At 35.1% G+C, this 13,389-nt stretch overlaps 1 protein-coding gene and 1 long non-coding RNA gene across 3 annotated transcripts in view; one reads left to right on the forward strand and one right to left on the reverse strand.

The window, feature by feature from the left end:
• Positions 1-3,364: 3,364 nt before the first annotated feature.
• Positions 3,365-13,389, forward strand: part of dlt (codanin-1 like protein dlt) — a 40,988-nt gene continuing 30,963 nt past the window's right edge. For both annotated transcript variants that reach the window (XR_892725.1, XM_011314004.1), the window contains exons 1-2: positions 3,365-3,793; positions 3,874-3,965. Coding sequence is in view for 1 of the 2 variants with exons in the window: in XM_011314004.1 (XP_011312306.1) it covers positions 3,707-3,793; positions 3,874-3,965 (179 nt within the window). In the remaining variant the exon portion in view is untranslated. The remainder of the gene's footprint in view (positions 3,794-3,873; positions 3,966-13,389) is intronic.
• LOC105272103 (uncharacterized) lies at positions 9,219-9,671 on the reverse strand. Its single transcript, XR_892726.1, has 2 exons — positions 9,489-9,671; positions 9,219-9,365 (listed from the first exon to the last, which is right to left on the reverse strand). It is a non-coding gene; the product is annotated as an uncharacterized lncRNA (long non-coding RNA).

Here is a 13,389-nt window from a genome sequence, read left to right on the forward strand (position 1 = left end):
CGAAACGCGCATAGGGAGAAGGCGTTATACAGCGCTACGTACGGCGTCTGAAGGTACTTGTCCCCTGTTTAAGTGTCGGCGACATCAAAGCTTGGCAATACCTCACCGCCGTTTACTTAGCGCACTAATTAATGGGAATCGTTAATTAACTTTTCAAATAATTTCGAAATAATTTGGGGAAATTTAGGGAGTAGATTTCATAATTTGGGGAGATCTAGTTAATTAATTATTTATTTTTTTTAATTAAAGCGTATAGTTAACGAAAATTCCTTATTTTCTATTTTTCTAAACTGGGAATTACGTAGAATCATTTGGGGAATCGATTTCAGTAGATTTCATAATTTGGGGAATTGATAAAGAGTTGATAATTAATAAATTAAATAATTACATCAATTCCCAGCCCTGCGCATGCGCGCGTCCACACCCGTTCCTTCCTTCGTTATCGACACTCGTTTAAAAAAAGTTGAATATTATTCATAGAAAACTTGTTAACTAAATTTACAGAGGATAAATCCAGCAGCAATCGAATATGAATCAGAAAGCAAACTTCGATCACTGAGTTGTCGAAATAGCGATAAATTGGATTGTGATTTATTTTCAATTTTTATCGTTTTTCCTTGTAAAAACATTGTAGAGACATGAAAATTAGGGGAAAACTTAATTCAAAGAACATTCACACAACGTCATTTCTTACAGAGAACACTAGACAATTAGAGTGGAAATGTTTCTTCCATTTCTCTGTTATTTCGTGCCAAAAATCCAAAATAATGTGATTTGTCAAATGAAAGAAAAACATTAAGTGTTGAAAGAAAACAAGGGAAAACTGAGTGAAACATAAATTTTTCGTTTTTTTGTGCATCGGTGAAATATAATTGGAAAACGACGATCTTCCTATGATAATAACACAGCAAGTAAATAATTGACAAACATGTTTGAAGTTAAAAAAAATGGGAAAAATTTTAGTGGAAGTCAATATGAATAAGTGCATTATTTGATTTTCGATTTTTCAAAAACTAGCAACAATGAACTGGTTTATTAATTATTGAAATTTTTTCAATTTTTGAAATTAAAAGAAGAGTTGGGATCAATTCCCCAAATGATCCTTCCTTAAAAAAAAAGGTTTCGCTAATTACGTATGTTAAGTTTAAAAAATTGATAATCAATTAACGAGGTTTTCCCAAATTATGAAGCCTACTCCCTAAATTTCCCCAAAGTATTTCCTGATTATTTCATAGGTTAATTAATGGTTACCATTAATTAGTGCGCCCGATGATGAACGATGGAATGGGTATGCATGCGCGCACGCGCCCGCCTGGAAATTGATTTAATTATTTAATTTATTAATTATCAACCCGTTGTCAATTTCCCAAATTATGAACTCTACAGAAATCGAATCCCCACATGATTCTATGTAATTTTCAAATCAGAAAAATGAAAAATAAGAAATTTTCGCTAACTATACGCTTTAAATTAAAAAAATGAATAATTAATCAACGAGATCTCCCCAAATTATGGAACCCTCTCCCTAAAATTTCTCGGGATCACAGATTTTTGAGAAATTGATAATCACGAGAAACCTGGTCAATTGAAGCGATGGACCTCTCATAATTGGGAAATCTCGTTTCCTAGACACAAATGGTCGGAAGAGCACAAAAAAATCGTTAATTTGCGTACAGGAATTGGTAGAAAGGTCCTGATATGAAATTTCGAAATCAGTGCCCTTCAAAGGAAATTCAGTTCTACATTATTTTTAAAAAATGTAGTCAGTGAGCATAGCAATTGTGCATTAACAAATCACTTATGGAAATTTTAAAATTGAATCCTATCTATAAAAGGTGATCGTTGTCATTGATGTGATACTTCGTAAAATGAGAACGGTTACGAATAGTTAATTTTGTTACTAATCAGAAAAAAAAAGAATGGAGAACAAGTTTAATGAAACGGCATCAATGATGTCGCGCCTGTAATCTGATGGGTTGAAATAAAAATTAAAAAAAATTTCCTCAATGCTACAAATTTTTCTTATGAGATGCAACCAATTAATATTTTGGAATCTTATACAAAATTCAATTGGATTGTAGATGAAGGAACAAAGTTTCTGATTGACGGAATCTTTGAATGGAATAGTGAAAGTCATGAATAAGGAGAAAATATTCTGAAATTCAGTGAAAAGACATCAGAACCACGCATATAATTTGGCTAGACAAATAATTGAGACCCTGTTCAGGGGAGTAAAGAGGGATGAACTCGCCTGAAACAAATTGGAAATTTTTTGTCGTATGAACATTTATGATTATTGTGCCAGATTCGCAAGACAATTTCGACATAAATTATATTTAGAATTACTGAGAATCAAGTTTTATTTACTAGGCATACATATTTCAAATTAGGAAATTGTTTATTGATAAACGTAAAAATGGAACAAATGGTCAATTGACAGCATTATTGTCATTAATCATAACATTCATCTCCATGACAATGGTGATGAACACTTTATCCAGCAAAAAAAAACAGAAATGGAGAAAATTAAGTAGAAAAGGTATAATTTAGAGGCATCAACGTAGTGCCTGCTTGGGAAAAAAAGAAAAACAAAAGCGCAAGTTCTCCTTCATATATAAGGAAAGTAACTTGTGCAAGGTAAACATTATTTGCAGTTACGTTTTCTTATACATTTAGTTAACAGCAAAACAAAAATTTAATAAAAATTTGTTCAACAAGTGAATTAACTTATTGTCAAAAGGAGATTGATTTACTAGAATTTTACTTACTTGAAACAATTATTATATTATTACAGAGCATTGATGAAGAGTACAAAATCATTTCGTGCCACATTTCGTGCAACATTAAGAATCATTAGTATTATAATTTTTAACGATATTATAAAAAAAAAGACGTTCCCAAATTGGAAAAATTATCGAGCTTGATTCCCCAAAATCATTCTATATAAATTCCATTACTAAAAACAAAAAAAAAATTTTTTCGCGGTCTATTTCGCTAACTTAAGAAAATCAATGAAAATTGATTGAGATAGTTCTGAATTCTAAAAATGGTGTCCTTCATTTACCCAACTGATTTCCTACTTATTCCATAGCTAAATTAATGATTTCGGATTATTAATGTGCAAGGTGTATGGCGGTAAGATCCGGTGCCTCAATTTAACTTTAATTGCGAGCAAAGAATATCTTTGTTACGAGTTAACTACAGTTGACAATAAATGCTTACCATGATGAAAAATTGAGCCTTACACTGCCAATAATCTCTGCCTTACCGGTCGATGTTCGATCGTGGCGCTATCTTTCCCTCGTCGCTTTACTACCAATGATTTTTCATCGTTTGGACTTCGATACCCCACAGGAGAGTTACACCATTAGTCTATTTCCCTGACCTGAGTCTGTCGCAACCGATAATTCGATAGTTTTGGTGATTTTTATTCAGACATGCTGACGAAAACTTCCAGGCCATACATAAGATTGTATTTTTAATTTTTTTCCATCTGCAAAACAGAACTTCATGCTGTAATGCAATTGTGAAGTTAAACTACCGAAATAACAATAAATACAAATCTTGACAGTTTTCCAACGTGTTGTTGGCAGGGATGACCATTATCAAAAGACATAAGCAGTGGACCCTATTTCATTGTTAGATTGTTCACTCAAAAAAAAACCTGGTAAAACAAAAAAAAAATTGTTCACTCAAAAGGATAAAAATGATAACCAATGTATTGAATGGCGTTTTAAATGGTAAATTGACGACGGAAGTAATTCTCAAGTGGCTGACGACTGATAAACCATACGTGTGTATTAATTTCTAAGTGCCAGATTAAATGGAAATAAGTTATACCCATATATAAATGGCTTAATGTTTGGATTCTAGGACATTGTTCTCCCGGATTTGGAGCAAACAGAGTCTTCGAGAGCCGAATTTGTACAGTTTTTCTTGAATTACTTGAGAAAACAGTGCACAGGGTAATTGCTGTCTTTTTTTTATGAGTTTCTATTTGAATGAAAAAGATTAGTGATGAGATTTTTGGTCATAATAAATAAAATGAGACTTTCTACCTGACTGATGCCAGAGTAAACAATCAGAATAGTTATTTCCGGAACTTAATCAGAAGACGCTTAATGGGGAACGAGCAGGAAACGAATGCATCTAAATGAATCAGAACTTTTTTTTCGGCCAAATAACAATATAATATGCTCTGGTTTTTTAGTAATTAAAATTACAATTGCCACTGAGTTAAATCTGCGATTGTAGTCATTTCTCAGCATTTCTTCCTCTTGTCTCTAAAACTGTTTTATGACCTAGTCCAGCCAATTTAGACTTTAATCCTTAAATTAATTCAGCTGCTCATAAAAATACAACAATGGATGCGTAAAAATGCCCGGAGCAACATATCGAAATGTTTACGCACTGCTCAACCGAGAACATAAATTAATGAAAAACTATCGGATTTTGTGCGCTTAACGTCAAGAATGTTAACCATGTTAACTGAGCTCATCCAATCGCAAAGAAAAAAATGTCGGCAATTTAACTACAAATTTATACCAAAAAACCATGCCCTGCATTACATCATTAATAGCGCAACCGCAGTCGCCGGCGGACCGCGACGTTGACGTCTTTTTATTATGTTTCTTTCATTTCACTTTCTCCAAAATTCATGATTTATCTGCGTTCTCATGATGAATGTTAATATCAATGAAAATAATAGATATCATTTGGTTACTAGTTCAATTTTTCAATTCATCAAGAAATGCTTTCCTATTTTTGAATATCTGTGCATAGTGATCAAAATTTGATACTCCATAGCTCCAATTATAATTTATGTCAGAATTATCTTTGGAGTTCGACATAATAATCGTGAAATTTCATATTACCGCGAATTTCCAATATTTTGTTTTGGCCTTCATTGCTCTTTACTTCCCTGTAAAAAGTCTCAATTAGTTGTTTGGGAAAATTATTTGCGAAGTTCTGATGCTTTTTCACTGAAATTGCAATTATTTTCTCTGTATTCATGATCTTCATTATTCAATTCAAGGATTCCATTAATCGGAAATTTTGATCCTTCATCTACAATCTAATCGAATTTTGCATACGATTCCAAAATGTTATTAATTTGGTTCCATGCGACAAAACAAATTTTTTTAGAATTGCAGACATTTTTTCTCTTAATTTTCATTGTAACCAATCAGATTACAGCCTCGACATCATTGATGCCGTTTCATTATACTTGCCCTCCGTTTTTTTTTAAATTTGAAACAAAATTAATTATTCATCATCGTTCTCATTCTACGGAGGATCAGATCAGTGAGAACTAGGCAACTCGGTTCATTACCGATTCAATTTCCAAATCGCGATAAGTGATTTATTAATACAGAATTGCTAGGCTCACTGAATAAAATTTTTCGAATACTTTTGCGCTCAATTTCATTTGAAGGTCATTTCGAAATTTCGGAAAACCTAAATTTTCCACTCCTCACCTGTCTCGGTAATTCCATTAACTTTGACTTTCCATCAGTGATCTGAAGTTGTCGTAATTTTCTATAAACTCCAGTTATTCTTGCAATTTTTATTACTGAATAGAAGTCATCCAACCAATTGATTTTTCAATTCGCTAATTCCGCCGGAAATGACTAATACGATCTTTTAGCACCATACATGTATTTCTGTAGGAAATGGATTGTCAATGATTTCGAAAAATTTTATAAATCAAGATTGAAAATAACTCAAGCTGAAGCTTGGAGTTTTCCATTTTGTTACATAAGTAGGGTATTGCTGGAAAGCATTTCTGGGCGCAATTTCAGCTCATTGTTCAGCCTGTTCAGCCCCTGTTCTAATGTAATTTTCTTTTTGGTCGAAATTTTCTTTGTAATGATTCTGGCACATTCGTGTACAAAAACCCACGTTTTATGTTTTAATTATCCTCTCTTTTCCAAAATACGATCGTTATTCAATATCATATTTCGTGTAAATTTCACGTTGATATTGCTTTTGTTCCCCCAGTTTGTTTGTTTAATTTGCTAGTTTTGTACAATTATTGAAAAGAATCCGTGGAATGTGAATGTTCTAAATCATTTTTCCGTACTGCTTCTGACGACTTCTCGCCTGGAAATTGGTATTACATATTTTCCAAACTCGAAAATGCGAAAATAACTATAGAAAAATACTATCCCGGCTTATTGGATACGGTTTTCTCGCTCATGTGGTTGGCCAGATCTGGCCTACGGCTCGAACGCCTCATCTCAACGGCCCGGAAATTAGTATATTATGCACCCCCGGGAGAAAACACTTTTCAATCGTGGTGCATATGCTACTTGATGTCGCTTGATGTCGAAAAAATAATATAATATAATAAAATAAAAAAAGAATAATGGCAAACAACGGTAGGTCAAACATTGGGATCATGTCGGGCCCAATATAGGTTGCAATTTTGACCCACAATTGGACCAAGACTTGTGTGTCAAGTACCAATATTGGCCAATTAATAAATATTTCATACTTAATGAAATTAATTATGAATGGCACGTGAAAGGAGAGGTGGTTGAATGTGCCCATAACCTTATTTGACGGAGTTGGTTCAGTAGAACAAAAATAAGAATGATGACTTCCGATTAGCAAACCGATGGCAGCCAGGTTGCCAGTTGTGATTGAAAATGATTGAAAACATACATAATGAATGAATGTTACGCTCATTTTCCTATTAGTTATACCTTAATTGATAAGTCCTACGTCAGCGACGCATAATAAAACCGATTTTGTTAACTTTAAATATTCCGCCTACGGTTTGGTATAAACGCGGAACCATTCGCATACTAAGCCTATTACCTAACCACGAGACTGTCGCACGATTCGTATATTTGGAAATAAAAATCGTCCGTATAGATGTCATTGCATATTCATTTATATCACAATGACATTTATATTGTTTGTTTTTAGTTTATTTATATTTATTTAATATTTATTTTTATGATCATTGATCATATTATTGTAAATATGTACCTATCAATCCCGATTTCGATGGAATTTTTGGTGAGACATGAATTATTGCGGTGTAATTCAGGTCCTAAATTTTCAAGCGTCGAAAACGGATACAACGTGAGATATTGATTATTGTAGAATAATATTCTTTAATCTCGGTTACTCTTATGTACATCATTAGTACATTGTATTTCTTTTTCATGTTTTTGATTTTCTCTTTATAAGGCTGTATTGTGTCTATGCGATTAGATGACGTGCTATAATTCCCCACCCCCCTCCCCACTCGCCCGAAGGACCTCCTCTACCTTACCACTTGACTCGTGTGGCTAGCAGGTTTATTAACTGCGGGATTCTTTATTGCTCACCGCCTTTCCTCGTAAAAGCAACAATGTCTTTATTATATGAGAGAATTATAATTCGCTTATTGCACAGACACTGTACAGCCCTGCACTTTGGTTGCGATTTTCCTTCCTACGTGACCCTTGAAAGGTGTGGCCCTCTCACTTCTCTTTCGTCAGGAGAATCTACTTTTTCACCATCCCGCATAAACGGAATGCAATAGGTCTTATCGTGAAAAGACGTTATATTTTAGTACGATTAAGACAACGGACGAAATTTAAATCTGATTAATGATTTCAGTCGGTGTTATCGGGCAATGGATTTGGGGGGTAATGCTTAGCCACCGCTTTGAATTATTCATCAGCCCTTTCGTTGTTCTCCAGCACCCTTTTGAATATGAATTCTGTTCGGTATCCTCTTCAGCTTCCCTGAATGATTTGTGTGTGAACTTCGTTATTTGGATCCACAAAATTGATTGAGTGGTTGGTAACTAAGTGTTAAGACCCCTCCTGGTCAAGGTCTTGGTATGTTTTCCAGCCATCGGAGATCCCGAGCCGAATCTAGTCTTTTATAATTCTTACCAGGGTTGCAGCACTCCTGTTCTCCACAACGGTGGTAGCCAGAACTTTACTTTCTAGTTCTATTGTAACCATCTACCATCTACCACTTTTAATCCACTTATTATTATTGTTCGAAATACAAGGACCAAGTGGGTTGTGGTGTATTGTGGCAATACCTCTCTTTCTACCACTTCTTAAATGTCTTCAACGGTGATAAAACAGGAACCAACCGCCAACCCCCATTGTAATGCAGTTTCCGACACCCAGAATTCAGTTGCTTATCAGGTTGTGTGTCAAAATACGGACTTTTTGCTTTTTCCTATTGAAAATAGGTGAGCCCCCTAATGTACATATTTACCTTATTGATTTGAACTTTTGATATTCATTTTTGATTTTTTGGCGCTCCCCGTGTGAATCATTCAACTAATTCCTGGAGGTGATCGTCAAAACAAATATAATTATCTTTTAATAATTATAGTTATTAAATTATTATTTAATAACGATTGTTCATTATCACCATTAGGTTATATTACTATTATGATATCATTGTCGTCGTTTAATCTTTGGCTGCCGATGATTAGTATGTCAATGTTGGTCCATATTATGGTTAAAAATTGGCGTTCAATACATGGATTTCTATGGCTTGGGCTAATCTTTGCCCATTATTAGTTTACAAGAGTATTTACGCCAGATCTCAAACCAGCAATGGTCCAATGATTCATGATTGGCAAACCTTACTTGAGAGTTCGCCACTCGTAAAACGTAAAATCACTGCCAAAAAACTATCATTCGCCGCATGTGTGACGGAGACTTTTCTGTCGCACTTGTATCGAAGTATATTATTTCCTTCTTCATTTTAACCTATTGAAGCGAAGGATTCAGGATTATGTAACGTCGTTATGTAGATGTGAGGTAGGAAATTCGAGAATTGCTTATCAATTCTTTCACCTTTGTTTATTCCAACAAATTTCGCAGATATTCGAAACACATGAATGTTCTCTCGTTTATGGGAAAAATTTAATAAATGTGAACTTTTATTCTGAATCTTTCCATTTGTTCAAACCGAAGTTCAAAGTCCTCTAGTCGAATTCTTGAGGTTTTTTGTCACCACCAGATTATTAATAAATAATGAATACGCTGACTATTGCGGGAAAAACGATTTTCTGTAAAATTCCCGTGCTGTCGACGGGAAAAATTATCGAAATATTCTTTATATTTCCGTAAAGAAATGATGTACTAGGTTTTTTAAAATTTTTAATAGTGTTCATCGAAAGGTATTTTTGCATTTCCTATAATTACAGAAGTTCATCATATCATGCATAAATGATTCATAAAAAAATCTGCTTCGTGTAAACCCAATTTTTTTCTCGAACAATTTTTTCATGCGAAATCGATGTAATAATTCTATTTTTATAGGGAAGACCCCTTTATCAGGTGTTCCATATATGCGAAGGACAATCATCTTATGATTTTTTTCCTGACTTGATCGATCTGCAACATGAAAAATGAAAAACAATGACCAAGAAATTTATGCATCATTTTTCATTCAACAAATCATCATTTGTCCAGTTGAACTGAAAAATTAGAAGGATTTATCGTCACTGAGATATTTACAATGTTTAGAACACTTTTCTCATGAAAGTTAATAGTTCTAACCGTCATGCCTTAGCTGTCTCACCAATTTTCCCCAGGATGCTTGAATCATCTCAATTGTCCACAACTATATATTTATCGCAAAAGTCGTAAGACTAGTTAACAAGATTAATACAATTAAATGTCTTGGAATATACATGAAGCGTTATATATCGCGTGGCACTAAACTCTGTTTGCGCATGCGTGGCGCTGGCGCAACACTCCCTGCGCTGGTGCTAGGCGATTTCGGAGTCGCCACAATGCTTTTCGCTATGGTGGTTACTCATTTATATCCCTTTTTTCCAAGAAAATAATTTCCTCTATATGCATGAAATTACACATATGTAGTATGCTATATATTGTATTTTAGCACCCATTGAAATTATGTGATTTGACATTAACGTCCATTTCTTTAACTACGCCATCTATTGTTGACCGTACCGGAGCTTGCCCTCATTCGATTTCGACTTCTTTAGTTTTCGTAGCCGCCTTTTTTATTTTTTTTGACTTTCTTCAATTCGATTTTTGCGTGGAAGCCATTAATGCTTTCCTGCAAATCTTGAGACATCGCTCCCTTAAACTTTTTCTAGAGTACTTCGGGGTTGATGGGGTGACAATATATCAAAATTCGTACAAATAAATGACGTAGTTCTCTAGGCATCATCCATACCTCTCCTTTTGTCATTGCACGTTCCCATTCTGCGTCATCCTCGATGAGACCTAACGGTAGGCAAGCGCCTTGAAACGTTTCATATACTTGACCACTTACTGTTCTGAGACTGTCATAACTTGTCAACCCTTTAACGTGTATTAATAATAAGCACAGATGAAACAATACACTTTGCGTTGGACTAACACTCTACATTCGTCCAATCACATTGAAATGCGATTGACCATTCGATTCGTCCATTTCGATACACTAGTACCAGTTTGTTTTTTGAACACATAATGTGATGGAATTTCAGAATACGTGAATTGATGAGCACTTCAACGTTGATATGACAATCGAATATTTTCAATAATTTTGGATTGTAAGGTACGACGTACTGTTTATCAGTTGAGTGACCACTGTGATCGTAATGGCCTGTATTGCGTCTCCGATAAGCGGGATATCCATCTTCATGCATCGATGTCTCTTCTCGAAACTTTTTCGGCAATTTTTTAGAACATCGTCCTTTTTCATCTGTACACCAATTTCCGCACGGACCATGAATCATTTGCTTCAAGACTGTATTATGGAGAATAACGTCTCCTTCAGGATCTGGGATTTCAGCTGAAATACATTTTTGAACTGCGTCAGGAGCGGTAATTTTAGAATTCTGTTTCAAAGTCAGTAGATGAACGTGAGGCAAGCCACGTTTCTGATATTCAACTACATTGACATAAGCCATAACATCACAAAATAACTACTCCTTCACGATCATTTCCATAAGTCGTTCCTTTTTCAAATGCAAAACACGTGAAACCAAGTTTGGTCTATCGGACGCAGTTTGACCTGGTAGTAAATTTTCTTGGATTTCAAGCCCGGTAGGGTTACATGTCATTGTAATGAACAGGTCAGGTTTTCCATATTGTCGTACGATAGCCATGGCATCTTGATAATGTTGTAGCATATTTCGGGAGATCCCGTGAATGATGAGGAGGGATTATGACTTTTCCCAACCTAGAATCCCTTTCATCTGCTGATCGATGCAAATAATCAAGCAGTCCTTGATATCTATCAGCACGTAAGGTTTTTTGATTGGCTATACAGAAATTGAGACGGTCTTTTTCAATTTTGACATAATTGTCAACTACCCATTCTTGAAACAATCTTCCTCCCATTCGTAATACGTTTTGATTTCGAACTGCCATTCTATATTTAACATATTGGGCTCGGGAAATCCATCGAGGTTTATTTAGACATGGAATATTTGAAGACTATCCTCGTGTTCCGTATGGGTAAAACAACACGTAAATCCAAGGTTCCACATTTGGATCTAAAGAATTGATAAATTGCCAGCTTTTGGTCTGCTTATTACAAACGCTAACCTAAGACTCCGGAATGTTACCGTCAGCCGTCGTTTTGAAAACAGCAGCGACCTCGTTGACTCTCTGTAAATTATAACGCTTTAGGTCCATACCCTGTTTTAGTGAGAACATAAGCTGCATTTCTGGCTCCTTTTCCACATCATCATTTTCCATGGCTGATTGTACTTCTTCATGCATCATTCGATAGGATTGGGCATAGACATTGTACCCACGAATTGTGACATCTAGGGCTCTAACCATGTCTTTACGTAATGTAGATATCTGTTGACAGCGAATATGTGTTCATTTTGATCAACAATGAGGAGTTGACCATGAGATGGGCCATCGTTTTCAGAAGGGTATAAATATGTATTCATCTGATAATAAATTTGTCCTTGTATCTTGAAACAGGACGGTCCGGCGCACCTATTATTAAAATTAATTAGATTGGCATTGAATGAAGCAAAACTAAACGAACTTTTATAGCAGCGAATACGTTCGAAAAAATGTTTGAATTTTTCATTATTCCCATTGAATAGATCGCGTAAGAATTCAGGAGGATCGGGGAGAGAATCTAGAGCAACTTCTCCATGATTACAACAGTCATTGCAAGAGTTTTTCTTCTGTGCTACGCTTTCATTTTCGAAATGCATTGCTTTACAGTGTACACATGTAATATTCATTTTTCCTATGTAGTACTTCTGTGTTTCTTCAGATGACATTTCAGGAAATGTCAAACGGAAGTGTCGACCACGTCAAACTGGTGTATGTATTGCTCAGTCATTGTGAATCGGACTATTGATTGGATTTGGATACTGATAGTAATTTTGATGGTTTTAATGGTGGCACACCCCACAATCAATTGCAGGAATAATTCAATTTCGGCTGAAGAATAAACATCTACGTTTCTTTCCAAAGCCTAAAGCAAAGAATTTGTCAAGTTCATAATTTGAATATCTCGTCGGGTGTTTTGAAAAATAGGATTCATTTTCGACAGCAAAGAAATTTATAATTGAAATAAATGTTAAATTTCCTCAATGATGACACCAAATGAATTTATTTTGATAACAAATTTATAACTTACCTGCAGTGAGTTTCTGAAGATTTTATTAACCCAGTTAGAATTTCACCTTTTTGGTTGGGGAACCTCGCAAAGAGATTCTCAATTATTTTATTAATTATTTACGAAATTTTCAATCTCGTTTTAACAACACTCAGTGGCAGAGTTTAGAAGCGATAAATTATCGGGATTTACAGCGTCAAGACTTCCTGATCGAAATCACAGGGGGTTCTTTCTAGGTTATAGACATATCGACAGTTTAAGGCCCGGCCTTCTCGCGATCTAGTAACTTTTTGTCACTAGAATTCACTAGATTTTTATGAATTTTATGCATGTAGCGGAATTACTAATTACGGCCAAAAAAATGCGTCAAAAATTCTGAATTTGGGATCAAATGAAAGGGCAGGACCTGGGATATGTCGGCAATTAGGTCTGGGAGGGCAATAACCGTCGGGGGAGTACAATTACGCGAAAATAAAACCCCTTTTTTTCCACTGCACATTCCGGTATATATAGCACATCACTTGCCAAGATGGTGGCCAAATTACACTCACGGAATAAACACAATTCAAGAATTCCAGGTACACAGGACACACTCAAGACCTAATTGCCGACATATAAAACACTCTGACCTTTCGTTTGGACGAAATACCGGAATTTTTAATCACCTTGATCACACGTAATTAGTAATTCCGTAGCTGAGGTGATGACCTGTCAATTTCAGAGAATTTTAATTCTCCGGAACTCAGGTAGATGGCGCCACCATCAACTCGCGAACACGCCGGAATGAGCTTCAGAGACGAACGTTGAAAA

This window comes from Fopius arisanus, unplaced genomic scaffold (assembly GCF_000806365.1).
Source record: "Fopius arisanus strain USDA-PBARC FA_bdor unplaced genomic scaffold, ASM80636v1 scaffold00139, whole genome shotgun sequence".
Lineage (NCBI taxonomy): Eukaryota > Metazoa > Arthropoda > Insecta > Hymenoptera > Braconidae > Fopius > Fopius arisanus.